Below are 19037 nucleotides of genomic sequence, written 5' to 3'. Positions count from 1 at the left end.
CCCAAAAAACCAATGTAAAAAGTGGATTTTTTTTTTAACTCTGGATATAAATCAGGCTACACTCTAATATGCAATGAAAAACCCAAATTGTGTGTGAAGTGCTCCCTGATAGCTCACAGGGACTTTGAGGTAAATTTGACCGATATATGAGCACATACCTCCATTCCGGAGGAGATGCAAACTAAAAGCCAGGTGTGAAAAACTTCCTGGAAGTGCTCTTTAACATGACTATGAAAGTCACACAGCCCTCAGGCTTCAAAGCACTTCCAGGGGAAGAAAAGTAAAATCACACACATATAACCTCACACAGTGGATTACTAAACACTGCAGCAGTGCTTTGCACAAAGCGCCTCCACACTATTAGCAAGAGTGTCGGCCAATGATTCAACCCTACATGGTTGTGGACTGGCTCTTGAAAATACAAGGGCAATATATAGTAAAGGATCCAGAACTGGAACAGTAAGAAGCTCAAATTCACATTGTTGTGCAACTCACATCATTTCTAATTCCAAGAGGCTACTCCATACCTGCAGGTTATACTGTAGTTCCAGAATAAGAAAATCACTGAGGAAGTGACAGATGTCTACTAGCTACGATTTATCATTCATTGTACTTCATAAAATGAAAAAAGTCAAAATTCCATTGGAAGTAATATATTCATTATTGCCAATATATTTCCAATGTAATCTGTTTCCAAAGTAATTGTTGATGCAGAACATGTTTCCTACCTTTGGTCTAAAGGAAAACCTAGACAAATCTTTGCTGTACTTTGAGTCTGCATCTAAAGCAGTGTTGCAGCAAGTTCAGACTGGAAATACCGAATGCTTCCACATCTAAGATTGTCAGGTTGGATATATAAAAAAAGTTGAGATTTCTGAGTTGCAACCTGATATTAAAAGACCACTATCCCTTGAAAAATTGGGAAAAATTGGCCCGTGAAAGCCAAAAAAGAGATTTAGATTAACTTTGCTGTCTGTACATCTGAGGGGGAAAACAAAAGGCTGGAGAAATTGTCATTTTTGGCAAACTGAAAACCTTAACACCATACTAATGTTCATTATTGTTCACAGCTCATTGTTCACAATACACAAATTTATCACTGTAATGTATCCTTACCTCACTATATAATTCTGCATTAGCTTTAGCCTTGACTAACTGTGGCACATCCTGAGGCAAAGTATAATGTGTTTTGGTTTTCTCATACTGTGCTCGGTAGTTCAACTGCCAGAAAAATCAAACAACATATTCAATATGTTAAATATAATAATGCTTAACTATAAAACAATGGCTAACCGTTGAACGCTTCAATCAAAAACAACTGTGAACAATATGATAAACTGAATTGAATGGAACAATATGAAAATTGAATTGAATGTAATCTAGCTTTTTCAAGGAAACACCTAACGAGCAAACTTTTTAAAAGCCTAAATTTAAAGCTGTAACAATGCTGGTGAGAAGCCATTCTAATTCTCATACAGGCACTAAAGAGGCTTGAATGGTCTCCACAGAATAATCATTGCCATGAGTTCTCTTCAGACATGCCCCCAACATGCTTAGACATGCTCGTGTACATCGTCCTGAGACTGCACCGGCAAGCCCTGCTTCTGCACTGACATGCCGAGAAGTCTCACACTGCCACATTCTCCACCATATTTATGGATTTTGTCTAAAGAGGCAAACACTGATCACAGAAGTAACCGCCATCATGCTTATGGCATATTTCTCTTCAGACATACACTGGAAGCATGGCCAGCACAGGGAGGGTGATGCTTCTTAGTGCATCAATGCCAGGGGCAGCATTTCCGGGCATGCTCTTGGGACACTGTACATGAGTACAGTGAGATTTAAGTGAGATTAAGTACAGTGAGATTAACTCACTGTACATGAGTACAGCGTCCCTTTGGGGGGGGGGCATGTCTGGCTATTAAGTGGTCATGAAAAGAGATAGGAAAGTAAGAGGCTGGGAGGTGGCAGACCAAAATTGGCATGAGGAAGGTGCTCCCTGTTTGGCCAAAGCACCAAAAATCACAATGAGAGACAATGGGCTGTTCACAAGAGCAGCCCTACCCAGGCTTGAACAGTCCTACCCAAGCAGGGTTGCTTGTGGCAGGGGTATTGCTGAGTAGCCCAAGTTTCTTACTGGGGCTTTTACTGAGGTAGAAGGGCACAAGCATGCCCTTCTACCTCAGTTCCAGGTCATTTGGCTGTTCGGGCTGCCTGCAGCCCAAGCAGTCACAGAGCTGGGCGCCTAGAGTGCCCGGCAGTGGAGAAATCCCCCAATGCACTATGGTCTTTGTGCGGTGCACTGTGGGACTTCTGGAGGGTGAGTTGTGTTTCTCCAGCCTCCAGATGGCCAGCGCCGCTCCCCCAGCCACACGGATCATGTGGGTGTGCAAGCAGCAGTGGCGCCAAAGAGGATGGCTGAATTGTCTGGGAGGAAGATAGATTCGATCCTGCCTTCCCCTCAGCCCTCCCTGCTCCGGGTAACAAGGCTGTGTGAATGACCTCAATGAGTTTTTTTGAAACAGACACAGGAGTCTGGAGCCTACACAAGAGCCCATCATTAACAAAGCCAGGAACTTAAAAAAAGATGCATGAAATCAACATTTAGAAATATCCCTGTTCACCTAAGAAATGGTTCTCATGCTTTCATATAACTATTGAATCACAGCAGTAGGCCTTACATCACTAAGCTGTTGTGCACTGATTTTCGCTTGAATGATCTGAGGTGTGGAGGTAACAGAACTGTACTTCAGCTTATCTATACTTTGTCTGTAGTTTACCTAAAAACAAAGCAAAACATCACAACAAGTTTAATAAAGCATTTTTCAGGGCCTGGAAGTAGCTGTTATGAAGACTGGAAAATATATTAGCATCCACTACATTCACTGCAGTAATTAAAAATAGAAACAACATGGCTTTTTACTGTGATGCAATTTCATTGGTGAGGTATTTATATATAAAATTAACTTCTTCAACTTTCCTTTTGTCTTTTGCTCACTCACTTACTTTTATTTACAAGAGTTTTTATGGAAAGATTGGTATGCCTTGTCGACTGCCACATTGTTAACTTATAGTTTTGAATGTAAGAATGATAAAGAACAAGTATTAAATGGAACAAATTATTTATTGTGGAAATAACTTTTCCACTTGATGGAAAATCTTAATAAGGCAAAAATGTTATTTCACAGTCAGTGACTGATAAGATCATAGTCAAGCAACTTGCTAATACATTAAGACAGGAGCAACAATACTAACCTATACACAGTAATATATTAAAACCCACAAATTATGCAAAGTAAAATTGTTATGGTGAGATTTCCCTTTAAGGCTATTCCTCCCAAAGACCTCCATGTCACTCTACAGGATACAATTATTATTCTCGGCAGGTCTTAATCAACATTCACCCTAGTTAATTATCTCTTTGCTAGATTGCGAATTGTACATGACTTAAATGTAGTTCATTGAGAGAGGTTTTGTTTTGAGGGGAAAGGACTGTGCCAGGCAAACTGTATTTAAAGCAATGGAATAAAAATGCCATATGCTTACTTTCCCTAAAGAAATAGCTATAACTTTTCTTACATGATAAAAATGATCAATACAACTGAAATCCTTTAGTTTGCCATTTCTGTCTTGATATCCAGCATTCACTTCAGTAGATGATCCTTTGTGATCTGGGAATGCTTGCTGGCTGCAGTTTTCTGTTCAAACTGTTATGTACAGAATTGTAGAATGACTAGTCCAATCCCTGAGATAGTTTGGCCTGGTTATACTTTCAGTAGCTAAAAGAGGACTTACAGCTGACCAGGTACCAAAGAAGCGTACCAAGGGCTCTAGTCTGAAAAGTTATGTTTTTAAAAAGATGTCTATGAACTTTGCACCTCATCAGGTGCAACTTTCTAAAAGTTATGTAGAAAAGGGGGATTTAAGCAGGTACCACCTGCTTTAAGTTCATTCCAGCATGGATTACAAGTGACAAATAAAAAAATGAATAAAAAGGAAATGAATGCTGTTTCAACATAGAAGCTCAATTATTATTATTATTATTATTATTTTACATTTATATCCCGCTCTTCCTCCAAGGAGCCCAGAGCGGTGTACTACATACTTGAGTTTCTCTTTCACAACAACCCTGTGATGTAGGTTAGGCCAAGAGAGAAGTGACTGACCCAGAGTCACCCAGCTAGTTTTATGGCTGAATGGGGATTTGAACTCGGGTCTCCCCGGTTTTAGTCCAGCACTCTAACCACTACACCACGCTGGCTCAAGCTGGCTCAAGCGGATCAAGCGGTTGAGTGTTGAGTCCAGGAATTCATATTTCCCCCTATATGTCTCTCAGCCAGATACGATTTAGGCTGTGTGCAGACCTTTCAGTTTTTACTTCTTATTAAGTAATGACAAGAAGTTCTATGAACTGAATCTAGATGTAAATAAAAATGAGATGATAGATGCTAACCTCTCATTTTCATAAGGCTATAATAACAAGCCCCCATCACTCAAATGGGGATTTGCTATTATAGCCTTATTTCCCTTCTTTTAGTCATGTCTAATAATATATTTAGTCATATCATATCTTCTCACATTATATCTGAGTAGACAGAGCATCTCGGGGTATTTCCTGGTGCACATCAGGGTATACAGTGGAAAATATCCCTACACATATATCTGATATCGGACCTTTGAATAAAGATAAATTCTACACAGGGCAAGCCTATTGGCTTTGATTTGTATATCCATTTCTTCAGTATTCATTATGCTTAGGCTAGTACCTACGCTATGGCATTTGTGTTCAATACTTTGTTCCAGTTGAAATAGGGTTGACATCAAGGGGATTTTTACATCACAGACTTAAAATCATCCCCACTCTCCAGGGAACGCTGAAATTATAGATCTCTAAGGCAGGCAGGAGAGTTCTCAGCACCCCCACTAGGCTACAATTCCCAAGATTTTGACCCCATGCCATGGAGCATGATACAGCAGTCTTGCTAAGCCAAGCAACTCTGGCCCAGTGCCTGATGGAAGACTGCCAGGGAACCTGATGTATGCGCCTTTAGTTCCAACATGGAAGAACAGCTGTGTATAAATTGTTTGGGAGAAGCAATATTAGTCGAAGCAGTGTAAAATCAAGGTAAGTATACAGAATGGATATGCCCTCCCAAGGTGGTTGTAGTGATGACTTTTGGATTACAACCAAAGAAGATATGACTGGCATTGGGACATCTCAGTACAGCAAGTTCTATATGCCATTTCCAATTCCCTGAGCATTCATGATCCTACCAGCTGGAAAACAACTTTTTTTCTTTCTGAGCTCTGCTGTCATCAGCTATGTTTGTCAATGCAATTAAATTACTGCCTTATAAAGGCCCCATGAATTATACTTCTCCCACAGGGGATGGTGAACCATGCAAACAACAGGGTGAGAACTCAGAAGGCTATTTACATCTTTCAAAGGAACCAGCTTCCTTGTTGTCTGATATGAAGGAGTGAGTGTAGCTGGGTAATTGTAGTCAACATCATCATGTGTGTAATCAGATTTATAGGCTATCTGGAACACAAGGAGAACAAAAAGAATCAACTTTTTTAAAGCTGTCATTTGTTTTGAATAATTATCAGACAGGAGAAAAAAGAGAAACAATAATATTAATATTAAACACCAGAAACAAAGTAAGTTCAGTGTCGTCAATGACAAAGAAAATGAAATTATTTGCATAGTTTAGCTGCTAATTGATTCTTTTTCAGCTGCACAATTAATCCAGTGCCAACTGTGGGAGCATTAACTTAACTTCCACCTGTGACACATTCCTTTTATCTTTCTGCATAGTTCCTGAGCTTTTTTCAGAACTGTAAATAATGCACTTCAAGACCTAGTATGTAATGAAATGACATCTTAATGAGCCCTATACAATTAAACCACGTATTAACTGTTCAATGAAAGATTTCATTGTACAGACACCTTGGCCTTGAGACATGTTGCATGACCTCAATTCCTACCAGCCAAAAGTGAAAGGAAAAGAACTCAGCATCCTGCAAAACTAAACAAACTCATCTCTACAATCATTTGTTCATTGTTGCAATCGGGAATTCAGTTCCATGGGGAAATTATACCAACTTCTGCATCCCAAACCACAATGATACACCAGTGACTCTGGGACCTTGTGCTGGCCTGTTAGCCATGTGTGTAATTTACCATTTCAGCCAGTTTGGTTCTATTTTGCTCAAACTGATTTCCAAAAACCACCACCTTTTTTTCTTCACACATCCTTGCATGTCCCCAGACAGACTTAACTATGGCTACCCTTCATTTGATGCCTTCATATGAGAACCAACACCATATCTAAATAATATAGAGTCAAAGTTCAAACAACTTACATTGCTTGCCAGACTTCCAACCTTCATGGCATGCAGTGTACGCCTGTCCATGCCAACACCTTCATAATGACCTTTCTGGTTCCGGTAATGTTCTTTGTATTTGAGCTGCAGACAAAAACAAACCTTCTAAAAGCTATTTATTGTTGTTATAATTATTGTAACAAAGAGATTTGTTGTTGTTATTGTTGCTGTTGTAACAAAGAGGACAACACAAACAATGGAAATATACAGTAAGGTAGAACTACGATTACTGCAAATATATGACAGTACAATCATTTTTATTCCTATTTAAGAACAATGGACTATGAAATATTTAAGACTGTCATTTTTAAACAACACAGTGCTAGACAAATTTGATGTCCTTTCTATTTATGGACAAAAGAGTATACTTAAGGAATCAGAAAGGTTAAGAGACCAATTTCCTTATTGTACTGCAAGAATGAATATATAGTCATGATTGGTTTTTTATGCCTACAGTCACATATTTTGGCTCATCTAGGTCTAATACTACATATTATGTAGCATTAATATATCTACAGCAACAAGATTAACATCAAGTTAAATTCTTAAATCACACTTATTTTAGTGGGGCTTTCTGTTTTTCTTACAAAGGTTTTAAAATATGTTCCACAAACAGCAATGTAACTATTGTGACACCTTCTGTTCATAAAGACTAGGCTGTTTGAATTCAACTGCAGGAATACAGTGCACTAGGCAATAAAGCATTCTTTTTACACATGCAGTTTATAAGCATATGACTTGCTTATGTTCTGCTTTATCATTTGCAAGTCAAACAATGCTTACCTGGTGGAATTAAGAGTCCATTAAGAAATGGACATAAGAGATAAAGTAAATGAGAGATGAGACAATTAACATTAATAATAATTAACAGGAATTGTTTGATTGGATTAGTGATGAATTGTATGTAATCTCTTTCCCCTGTAAAGATTTTTAATATCCCAAGTCCCAGTGCTGCTTTTACCCGGGCTTCATGCTCTTATCGGGAATTCACATATGTACAAACTGTGATTCCAACAGTGACTAAGTTAAGCTTTTACAGAACTGCATGCAAACTACTTAAGACTTACATCACTGGTGTATTTTGAGACCTTGCTAACATTCCTGAACTGAGGGGTTTCACAGTAGTTAATACTGTGGCCTTTGCTGTTCTCCAGATCCTTCTTATATTCCACCTTAAGAATCAGAATTTACAGCAGTGAGAAGTGGAAACAGGTTCATTAACTTCCAACAAAATCAGTTACATCCATAAGTAGAAACAGGATTTTATCATGAGACGGAACTGCACATCAGGCAAGCAAAACAAACACTAGGTTATTCAACAAGCAAGCAATTGGAAACCTTCTGTTTATAGTTAACATTTAGGGACACAATCCAAACCCAACCTGTGCCGTGGGGGGAAGGGAGGGCTGGGCTCGGGGGCTTGGTTGAGGGGTGGGGAGCTGGGAAAGGCATTGTAAAATACAAACTTTCAAAAAACATTAATTTTTTTAAAGGCCTAATTTGTGTAATTGAAAGTCACAGCCAAATGTTTAAATCTGATTGGCCTACATCCTGAGTAACTATCTGCCCATACACTAAGAAGCATCCCTGCTGCTGAGAGATTCCTGAGCTCTGCAGCATTTATTGTGCAAGGGGAGGGGAGTGGCTTTCACGATCTCTCCTTCCACCAGAAGTGCCCTGAACTACTCAAAAATATATCCCTGAGGACTGCATGACCTTCATGGACATATCTTTGGGTGGTCCATGGCACTTCTAGGGGAAATCACTGAACCCATCCTCCTTGAGTGATATGTGCTGTGCTCAGAAGCTTTTCACAGTGGGGACAGTTCTTGCCAGTGAATGCTTAGTCAGGATGTCAACTACAGATTTTAACTTTTGCAGAATTATAGCCTCATACAGAGGTACCATCAACTTATGCCTAAAGTAAGCTTCAATAAGAATGTGGAGGGTAATATTCAAGCAAACCTGTGAGGAATTTCCTTGGTTTGGGCAGGAAGGGCAGGATCACACCTCTCCAAGCTGTCATTTAATGTTGTTTAAAGCAACATTCAGGTCAAATTCCTCCCAGAGAGGACTGGCACAAACATGGGAAGTAACTATGTCATTAGTCTCTGCCTCCCACATAATCTCTCTATTCTAATGCTATCAGAAGGGCTTGGGAAGCAGCCACAGAAGACTGGCATCCACACTTGCCCTCTAGAACTGGAACCAACATTTTTCCAAACTGAACTTTGAAAAAGAATTTCAGGGTTTCTCCAAGAAGAAACTCTGGAGATTTTTCCCCCTCTACATCCTGGTGCTAGCAGCAGCATTAACTGTTATCCTTTCCTTATGCAGTTGAGGATTAGGGGTGCATCTATAATGGCATGAATGGATTCAAAGACACACACACCCCGCCGAGCTCCTGAGGGCCTCCCAGGTCCACCCCTCCCTATTTTCTTAATTATCTTCCTCACTCTGAGGGGCTGCTGGAGAGAGGGGCAAACATGGGCCCCCTCTCCCCTAGCTATGCCACTGTGGATGATATAATGTGCAAACTATGTTACATGCTTGCAAATTTCCATAATTAAATGCAAATAATGAATATACTTGCATATGCATCATGATAATATTTGACCTTCTTACCTCACTGTATAGCTTGTTAACATCCTGGGCTTGCTTAAGAACTAAGTTTTCTTGAGCTGAAAGAGAATGGTAGTGGGCCGCTCCTTTCATCTTTGAAAAATCCTTCTTGTATTTTATCTGAAGAGAAAAAGAAAGGACTGGACCATCATATGAGTGTATTGAGTGCTCATCAACATGGATCTGAGAGCACTGTTCTTGCCTGCAGGAGGGTGTGGCCGAAAAAGTATCTGTTTGCCGTTTTATGGGGCAGAGAAAATAAGATAAGAGAGCTGGGAATTTTAGCTAACTAGAATGAGGCAATGGAGGATTGGAAGTATTGTTCTTGGGAAATCCAGTACAAAAAATAGGCGTTTTACTGCCTGCTTTAAAAATCCACTTGTATATTTCAAAATAAGCAGATATAATGTAGCAAAGACATCATAAATTTCCAGTGCTCACTTCTCTGGCAGCATAAAGAGACCACCCCTCAAACTGCCATGGGAAGCAGAGCAAGTCACTCTTTTTGTACAATATTTTAGTGTCAAGGCAGGTATACTTGTGTGCAATTTAAGAACAGGATGAATACTACTGCAGAGTAGTATGTTTGCTAGACTATTAGACTGGGACTGAGGAGACCTGGGTTCAGAGCAAATCCTTACTCATGAAGCTCACTTCATCCTGGACCAGTCATTGTCACTCAGCCTAATCTATATCAGGATTGTTTTGAAATATTGGTGGGGGAATCTTTGTATGACTCCGTCGAGCTCTTTGGAGGAAATGAATATTATTATGAATATTCTTATTGGAACGTTGTTGGTAAAAACTGTATGCAGAAACAGAATATCATAGTAGAATTATGCACCCACTTGATGATTTTAGAAGTCAGCTAGTTCAAAACTTTTATCATTAACTGAACTTACTATTAGACATTTGAAACTATTTATTTATTTAGGCAGAGAGAGAGAGAGAGAGAGAGTGTGTTACACACCCAAGCTCACCCCATGAGTTTCCTGGCTTGTTGGGGATTTAAAGTCCTAGTCTCCCAAGTCCTAGTCTTCTGGTGTCATCTGGTATGATGGGATGCCGACTCGGCTTGTATAACTGAGACCTGGTTGAGGGAGGCTAGTGGCCAGTATGGGCTCAGCTCCTCACCACTGGGTATTCAGTGGTGGAGCAGGTGATGTAATCAGGAAAAGAATGCGATGATTACTAATTTTTTGTTTTGAAATCTCTGCAGTTAATCTTCATGGAAAACAAAATAGTCTGATTTCTCACACCACAGAAACACATACTGATGCCACTATTTTGCACATCTATTAAAATAGCACCTCAAGTCAGGAACAGTTATATTTGGTATCACTGGAAGCACCACAAGAAGAGCTATGAGTCATAAGCAGTTTCATTCTTTTTATATGTTCACATTACTTGTTCACATAATGTGACACCAGAGAACCTTTGGATTATAATAAGCAACTTCTTGCATCTCATCCATCTTGGCTGATACTTCTTGTTTCATACTTACATCACTGGCCAGTTCATTTGCCTTCTTAGCATTTAGATATGCTGGAGTGATCATAGCAGGAAAGCTCCCTTTCCCTCTGTGCTCCTCATATTCGTCCATGTAATCCTGGAGAACATTCAGTAGTTTATTATTTAGCCATTGATAGCTCAGCCCTATGCATCTTTACCCAGATGTAAGTACCAGGGTGTTCAGTGGTGTTTACTCTCAGGTAAGAAGGCACAGGATTAGAGCCTGTGCACTCTTTATTTTTTTACATCTTAGCCTTATCACCAGTCTGTGTAACATACAGCCATAGTTCACAATTTCCACATATCATAATAAAATGGAGAAAGTGGGAAAGGAACCCTGGGACTTACTTCAGAGTAAACACTGTTCATTTCCATTATGGAAGGAAGATATTAAAACAAGTTAAATTTTTGCCACTGCCAATTTTTTATATGAGCTGCCAGATATAATCTTAAAGCCATAATATTTCTAAAGCTCAAGTTATGTTTACATATTAGACACCTTTATCCCCCACCTCCCTCATTACATCCACTTTCATAATTTTTTCCACTGCATACTTTTTGTGGATATATGTCTTCTAGTAAACAGCAAATCCATAGCTAAAGGAATATATCATCTGCCAAAGTATGATACAGGAAAAAACTCTTAAGTGACCTAATACACCAATCAAAAGTGACATTGTATCTCATTTAGCTATTTAAAAGCTTATTCATTTATCTGAATATAGTATTGTTATAAATCTTTCTTTCATTTTGTTTTTTAAAGGGAAACAATTATTTGGATAGGGCAAAGTGGTTCTTGGTACCATTTATTAAAGTATTAGTAGGTGAGGCCCGTTGTTGACCGGGCAAAGTCATTTTGTGTGTGGTGATGGTGGGGAGTTATTTACTGCTTTCCCACAGCATATTCCAGTGTAAAGAGTAGTGCATTCAGCTACTTTAAGTGGGAAGATTGTTTATGCACAATTTTGTGCAAACATATACACAAACAAATTCTTCAAAAGATATGAGATACAATTTTTATGTATGTAAGAGAATTTTTTATGAATGTGCTTGCAAAAATGAAATAAAAGAACAGTTTGAAATTTGTAGGATCTCAACTTCAAACATTATTCATTCTATTCAATAATTGCCATATACTGTAAATTTGAATCGCAGTAAATTTGAATCTGAGAAAGATCTTCTGCTTCTCCTGGGCATAATATCATTTCTGAATTATTGAGTGTTAAGAATCTGTTAAGAACAATAATATTAAAAGCCCTATTCATTCATGATGCTTTGGATCCAAGCCATTAAATTTAGAAGCAATGTATATTTGCATTGATCCTCACCTGACTAAATTGGTCTACAGTTTCTTGTGATGTGCCAGCAGAATGACTTGCTTTCCCCTTCATCTCCTTTTCATACCTTTGATGATACCTAACCTAAAAGCAAGGAAGATGAAAGGATGGGTTTAAACTGCTGCTCTCACAACCCTAAATAAATGACAAATATTAATTTATTAAAATTGCAATTATTGCAATTAAGCACCCAAAATGTACCCACCCAGAAGCAAACTAGCAAACTAGCAGAGCAGCCAAAATAGATATATTATAAGCTCTATGCTCACTCAGCCCTACATAGGCAGGCAGGCAGCTGCACACCATCTGAATTTTCGGCACTATCTTCATGTGCAGTCCCATATTCAGCACATTACCGTAGTCAAAATTAGAGGGAAGCATATGAATGACAGTTGCAAGGTCCCTATCTTTCAAGAAAGGAATGAATACAGCATATTAGTTTGGCCTAGCCTTCCAGGTTTTTAAAACTGTTTTAAATGTTTTAATTGTTAATGGTTTTATGCAGTTTTTAAATTGGTCTGTATTTATTGTTTTTAAAGGACTGGTGTGTGTGTGTGTGTGTGTGTGTGTGTGTGTGTGTGTGTGTGTGTACTGCCCAGAGCTGTTTGGATGGGGCAGCATATACATGTAATAAAATCATCATCATCATCATCATCATCATCATCATCATCATCATCAGCTTTACTGGGAACAGCCTATATTCTGCGACGATATCTATAACAATTGACAATAAAATTCAGCCATCCCAGGTCCTTGGGAAGGACTCGATGTCTAGATAAAACAAACCAGTCAATAACACCTGTCTGACTGTGTAAACAAGAAATAATAAATGCAGCTGACAAAAAGCAATGCTGGCCATGTTCAGCACCTAGACATCCAGGAGCAAAGCTCTTGACAGAATTACACCCAATGCCTGAATCTGATTCTTCAGGGTGGAGCATGGCTGCATCAAGTATAGCATTTCCACTTCCCCCTTATAACAAGGGCTGCCAACAATTAGCAATGCTGATTTCAGTCTGTTGGCCCTCATCGAGTCCCCAGTCAAAATATAGTCATTCAAAATATACTCATTTTAAAAATAAAAGACTATCAGCATCCCCACAGTAGCCTATCCCCTGCCAGTGCAAATCTATTGGCCCAGAAAAGTACAGATGTTTTCCCATAACAAGAAGTCTTAATTTTGTAAGATACAGTGCAGGTTTTCTGCCAATATATGATAACAACTTTAAAAAATAAATAAATAAAATGATGCTTTTGAAACTTACATCACTAGCTAGTTCATTGGCTCTTTTAGCTATCTGATAAGCCGGGGTGATCATAGCAGGGAAACTTCCTTTCCCTCTTTGCTGTTCATACTCTTCTGTGTATTGTAACTGGAAAAAATCAAAAGCATTAAAAAAATTATGTATAAAGCCACAGACACAGAGAGTCAGAAGGATTACTTATTTCACTAACTTCTTCATCTTCTTCACTTACATCACTTGTGAGCTGGCCTCCAGCCTTTGCATGAAGTATATCTGGAGTATCCACAACACTGGTGAATTTGGAAACCCGTTCTTCATGCCCTCGTTTATATTCCACCTATGGGAAAGAATGGACCCAAAGACAATTTCAAAACCATTACAAACTGCCATCTTATTTCTGGTCATAAAGCATCAAAAGACAAAGGAAACAGATTTGCTAATATAAATTCCTTGGCTCCAAATGCAAAATTCCTTGGCACCTTATATTGATGAAAAAGTGTTGGAATGACAACATAGTCTGACATTCTTTGTCAAAACAATGTACTTTGCTTTAATCCACTCAGCAATTGTCAAAGATTTTTATTTTATAACACAGAGACAGCTGCAGAGGAGTCAATACATAAGAAAAGGTCAACCTATCATCCTGTTAAAGTTCTGAACAGGCACGCTGAAGTGTTGATTTGAATGAAACCATTTTCTTTAAATCACTTGTCCAGCATGTTTAATCAATAACAATTTCAAACAGTTTCATTTTATGTTTCTGGAAAAGCATTATATGTTATTCTTGAAATAATAACTAGAATTTTGCATGGCAATATAATTCATGCATATTGTTACCTAAAATAGTATACTCCTTTTCTTATAGTTGTCAAGTTTCAATTTAAAAAGTAGGCAAGTAGTAAATATATCATTTAAACCTATAGCTGATCTGAAGAGGGCAAAGGTACCATTTTGGAGAAGGGAATAGTTGCTGCCTTGTAACAGACCACTTGATCATTCCTCAGGAGCACCACTATCTCTGATTAAGAGGCACAAAAAAGTAACAGCGAAGATTCAAAATATATTACTTTTTGAAGCATTTTATTTCGAACCATAGATCTTTGACCCCCTGCTTTAAGAAAAATTCTTTCCCTTCCCTGGGAAAGGCAAACTTACATTACTTGATAGCTGAGCAGCCTTTTTGGCTATCTGATAAGCTGGAGTGATCAAAGCAGGAAAGCTACCTTTCCCCTTTTGTTGTTCATATTCTTCTGTATATTTCACCTGGGGTGGGGAGACAAAATATGTGTGTGTTTCAAGAAAACTTTGCCAACTGTCTCCTCGAAAATGTACATATTGGTATCCTACTTTTAGGGATGTGCCCGAAGCACAGTTTGAAGCGTGGTTTGAGCACTTTTAAGAAAAACAGAAGAGTAATTTTAAGGAAAAGGTTGAGAAGGTGGCGCCCCTTCTAGCTTCCTGCTGAGGCAGCATGGGTTTTTTGGGAACCCTTCTAGCTTCCCAAAATGACCATCAGTACGCACATGGCATCCATGCATGTGCGGTGCCATTTGTGTGATCAGCATGATGTTACTGACCACACAAATGGCACCTGCACATACGTGGATGCCATGTGCATGCTGATGGTTGCTTTTCTTTAAAGTTCCCTTCTTGTTTTTCTTTAAAGTGCTTGAACCATGGTTCGGGCACATCCTTTTCCTCTAAAGCCACAGTCCTATGAACGATTACTTGGAAATAACTCCCATCAAATTCAGTAACTTACTTCCAGATAAATGTGCATAAGACTGAGTTCCACTGAAGCTTTAGGCAGCAATTTTAACTACACAGCCTTTCAAGGTAAGTTAGACCAAGAGACAGTAGCTTGTACCAAACCATGCAGTGAATTTCAGGACAAAGCAGAAAGTTCTCACATCCAAGATCATCGAAGCACTGAATCAAGGGTGGCCAACCTGATGCTCTCCAGCTGTAGTTGGACTACAACTCCTACAATTCTCAGTCATAACAAATTTCAGGTAGGAATGATAGCAGTTGCAGTCTAACACAAACTGGAGAGCCTCGGGTTGGTCATCCCTGCACTACACCATAATACACATGTGTTATTGTTAGGGCTTGTTCATATGGTGGCTTCTTCTCTGGCTGGTTGATGCAGCCCTAAACTAAAAATGGAAAATAATACATCCCATTAATGTAGGTTTTATAGCTAAACACCACTTTCCTGCACAGTTGTCTACTGTTTGGACTAACATGGATCAGCTCAGGAATCATAACAGTAAAGTAATTGCAGATTCTCTGACTCTACATGCCTGAAACCCAAAAAGCCCTCTGATTGAATGCAGCTTCAGTCTGTCAGAGTTCTGAAGAAGCAACCTTATTGGCTTGTTCATCTATTTTCAAGATTGGTCCCACATCCAAACCCATCACTCCAACTATTGCACCAAACCGAGTTTCACAGCTTATCAAATGTAAATAACATTTCCAAACCAGTCCAAAATACATCTAGCTTATGTTTGCTGAAAGAGTACACCACTAAACATTATTATTTTTTCACCTCATTGTGAATCTGTTCTCATCATCACCTATATTACACAGGAACATAGGAAGCTGCCTTATACTGAGTCAGACCATAGGTCTATCTAGCTCAGTATCATCTTCAGACTGGCAGTGGCTTCTCCAAGGTTGCAGGCAGGAGTCTCTCTCAGCCCTATCTTGGAAAAGGCAGGGATGGAACTTGAAACTTAGATGCTCCTACCAGAGTGGCTCCATCTCCTAAGGGGAATATCTTACAGTGTTTGCACATCAAGTCTTCCATTCATATGCAACCAGGACAGACCCTGCTTAGCTAAGGGGACAAGTCATGCTTGCGACCACAAGACCAGCTCTCTTCTAACATCTTATTGGTAAGATGTTATTCTGAATACCATCAGGACTTTGGCACACTATCATGTTTGTCCCATAAATAAATCTGTTATAAAATACAAGCTCACATACATCACTGAGAGTGTTCTGTGCTTGAGCTATCCTGACCATTTCTGGATCTGGGATAGTTTCTGAGTACCAGGATTTTCCTTCTTCATATGCAGCACGGTAGGCTCTCTATAAAGAAAACATCGTATCATGAGAAATTGGCACAGTGGTAAAAACATTTGGCTCCATCCCTAAAGATCAGGGGGATTAGATCATACCTGAGTAGATACCTTTATGAATAGATGGCTGGATGTGGGGTTAGCCACATCCTTTTCTTGTGTCTCTACCACACAAGTGCTCATGTTTCTGCTTTTGCACATACATTATTAACTTACATGGGGTTTGCAGAGGACAAGTTCCCAGTAATTGCCTCCACGGTATATACGCACAAGGTAAACATGAAAGATTGACACCTTGGTACTAAACATGGCAGCCGACAGCCAGTGCCGTGTTAGGAGAGTGGAGCAGGAGCGGAGCTAGTATGTCACTGAGCAGCAGAGCACACAGGAAGGGGAGGCTATTTTCACTCTGCTCTCTGTGTCACTGAGGGCTGTTCTCTCTGTGTCACTGATCCTCCTTTTGGAGGGAATGGAGAGCAACAAAAGTCACTCCCTACCCCCCTCATATGCACTCTGCTGCTCAGCACATGCTGAGCTCTCAGAGAGGGCACATCTCTTGCTCCCACCTCCTAACACTGCACTGGATGTCAGCCAGTGAGTTACACATGAACCTGTTTGATGTCAATTAAACTTACATTCCAGTTAACATAATTTTGATCATCACATCAGCCCTGTAGAGGGTAATATCCTAATTCTAAGAAGAAAAAGAGAAGTGCCCAGTGTATCCACCTGTAATGGCCATTGCAAGGCAATTTAATGCGTTGTTTTCTGACACGGCTGTGGCTTTTCACTTTAAGACCACCATTGCCACTAATATTTTAGGGTCAAGCTGCGTGATTTTTTAGGGTCAAGTCAGAACCCAATCCAGCACCCCAGAAAGTAACCACTTGACCCTTTGGTTGCCAATCTTTTCCCTCCCTCTCCACCACACTTTCTGAAATGGTATGGGGAATTAAAAGGAGGAAGAAACAGAAATAGGTGAGAAGGTTTTTGCCTCTTCCCACACCCAAATGCCTTTGAGACTGCACAAGCTGCTGGAAGTGGGAGGGAAAATTCTGTGGTGTTCTGGAAGCAGGGGCATAACTATAATAGGGCAAGGGGAGACAGTTGTCTGGGGGCCCACTGCTTTAGGGGGGCCCCTAGAGGCAGGTCACATGACTGACTCCCCCAGCCACGCACCCTCCTGGGCTTCCTTCAGTTGTATTCATCCTCCGAAATTGATGTGAGTGTGAAGACCTGGAGCTACCAGAACAGCATGTCTTTCTCCAGTACCATTAAATAACTTGCATCATCCACAATTTACAAACCCTTAAAAAAAATAATTTAGGGGGGGCCATTTTAAAATCTTGTCTCTGGGCCCACTCCAACCTTGCTATGCCCCTGTCTGGAAGTGCTGGCAGGCCACTGATAACAGCCTGGCAAGCAAAACTTGTTGCCGGGCAGATTTTCTTCCTTTACATTATTTTTCTGTATGTGACTAGAATGTACTTATTTCTTTTTAAAATATATAGAATTAATAATAATACTTAGCATTTGCATAGTACTTTTGAGTGTTCATAACACTATCCTTACAATAGTGTTTTGAATGAAAGTTATCCAGAAAATCAAGCCTCAAGTGCAGGGGTCTCAACTTTTGGTTCCCAGATATTGTTGGACTACAACTCCTATCCTTCCCGGCCACAATAGCCAAAAGCCATTGAAGCTGGGGGTGATGGGTTCTGTAGTCCAACATCATCTGGGGACTCAGGGTTAAGAACACCACCTGCACTAGTGCCTCTGCCATGGTTTTGAGACAGCTGATCTTAAGAATAAGTCTGCTGACACCTAAACAACTGAACAAGATATTAAAAAAAAAAAAAATGAAATGGTCCAAACAAGCATTTGGGATCCAAATCACACCAAAGCAATAGTAAGCATCAAAATGGTTTTGTTTTTTGTTTTTTAAAAAGGCACACAATTGTGATTTTTCTTACAACACAACATTAGAAAAACATTCCCCTAATGCTCATTTTATTTATTTATTTATTTATTTATTTATTTATTTATTACATTTATAAACCACCCCATCCAAAGGCTCTGGTGGTGTACAACAATTTAAAATTTATTTAAAAAAAAAACAATTTAAGACATAGTGCTAAAAACAATATAAAAACAATTAAAAACCATTTAAAACCAATTATAATACTTTAAAAACAATGTCAAAACCTTGGTAGGCCAGGCCAAACAAGTATGTTTTTAGGGTTCTCTTAAAGGCCGACAGTGAGCCTAAACTGCGGATATCTGCTTGGAGTGCATTCCATTGGCCAGGAGGAGCTACAGAAAAGGCCCAGTTCCAAGTTGCCACCAGGCGCACCAGTGGTAACTGGTGTCAGACCTCTCCAGATGACCTCAATGTGCGATGGGGATCACACAGAAGAAGGCGCTCTCTAAGGTAGCCCGGACCCAAGCCATTTAAAGCTGTAAATGTAATAACCAGCACTTTGTATTTTGCCCAGAAACATATCTGCAGCCAGTGAGACAAGCAACTTGGCTTCTGAATAGTGGGTGAAAAGGAGGCATCTTCTGAATGCTCACAGAACATCATGCCCTTGAGACAGGTTGCCTACCTGACTGCTTAGTTGTTGCATTTTCTGTGCAGCTTCTATATCTTTGGATTTCATATCCCAGTGAAAAACAGATTTGAACCTCTCACCTTCTTCTCGATATTTAATCTGCATAAAATGAAAAGAAATGCAGTAGCAATAAATATGAAGCAAATATGAGGCCACAAAATGATGAGGCAATCACCACTTTAAAGGAGGGGAAGTACATAGCAACTGTAGGAGTTCCAGATATGTGCATATTCTAGT

The 19037-nt window shown here is 39.5% G+C and overlaps 1 protein-coding gene across 3 annotated transcripts in view; it reads right to left on the bottom strand.

The window, feature by feature from the left end:
* The window catches only part of NRAP (nebulin related anchoring protein), a 78474-nt gene that overhangs the window by 53468 nt on the left and 5969 nt on the right, over positions 1-19037 (bottom strand). For 2 of the 3 annotated variants that reach the window (XM_053305237.1, XM_053305239.1), the window contains exons 4-16: positions 18795-18899; positions 16094-16198; positions 14261-14368; positions 13338-13442; positions 13127-13234; positions 11853-11945; positions 10517-10621; positions 9016-9132; positions 7458-7562; positions 6370-6474; positions 5441-5545; positions 2685-2783; positions 1117-1221 (exon numbers count right to left, since the gene is read on the bottom strand). In XM_053305237.1, the coding sequence (XP_053161212.1) occupies positions 1117-1221; positions 2685-2783; positions 5441-5545; positions 6370-6474; positions 7458-7562; positions 9016-9132; positions 10517-10621; positions 11853-11945; positions 13127-13234; positions 13338-13442; positions 14261-14368; positions 16094-16198; positions 18795-18899 (1365 nt within the window). The remainder of the gene's footprint in view (positions 1-1116; positions 1222-2684; positions 2784-5440; positions 5546-6369; positions 6475-7457; positions 7563-9015; positions 9133-10516; positions 10622-11852; positions 11946-13126; positions 13235-13337; positions 13443-14260; positions 14369-16093; positions 16199-18794; positions 18900-19037) is intronic. The other variant, XM_053305238.1, reaches the window with a different exon arrangement.

This window comes from Hemicordylus capensis, chromosome 3 (assembly GCF_027244095.1).
Source record: "Hemicordylus capensis ecotype Gifberg chromosome 3, rHemCap1.1.pri, whole genome shotgun sequence".
In the NCBI taxonomy this organism is placed as follows: domain Eukaryota; kingdom Metazoa; phylum Chordata; class Lepidosauria; order Squamata; family Cordylidae; genus Hemicordylus; species Hemicordylus capensis.
The sequence above is the reverse complement of the archived record's forward strand: the minus strand, read 5'-3'. Positions and strand labels throughout refer to the sequence as shown.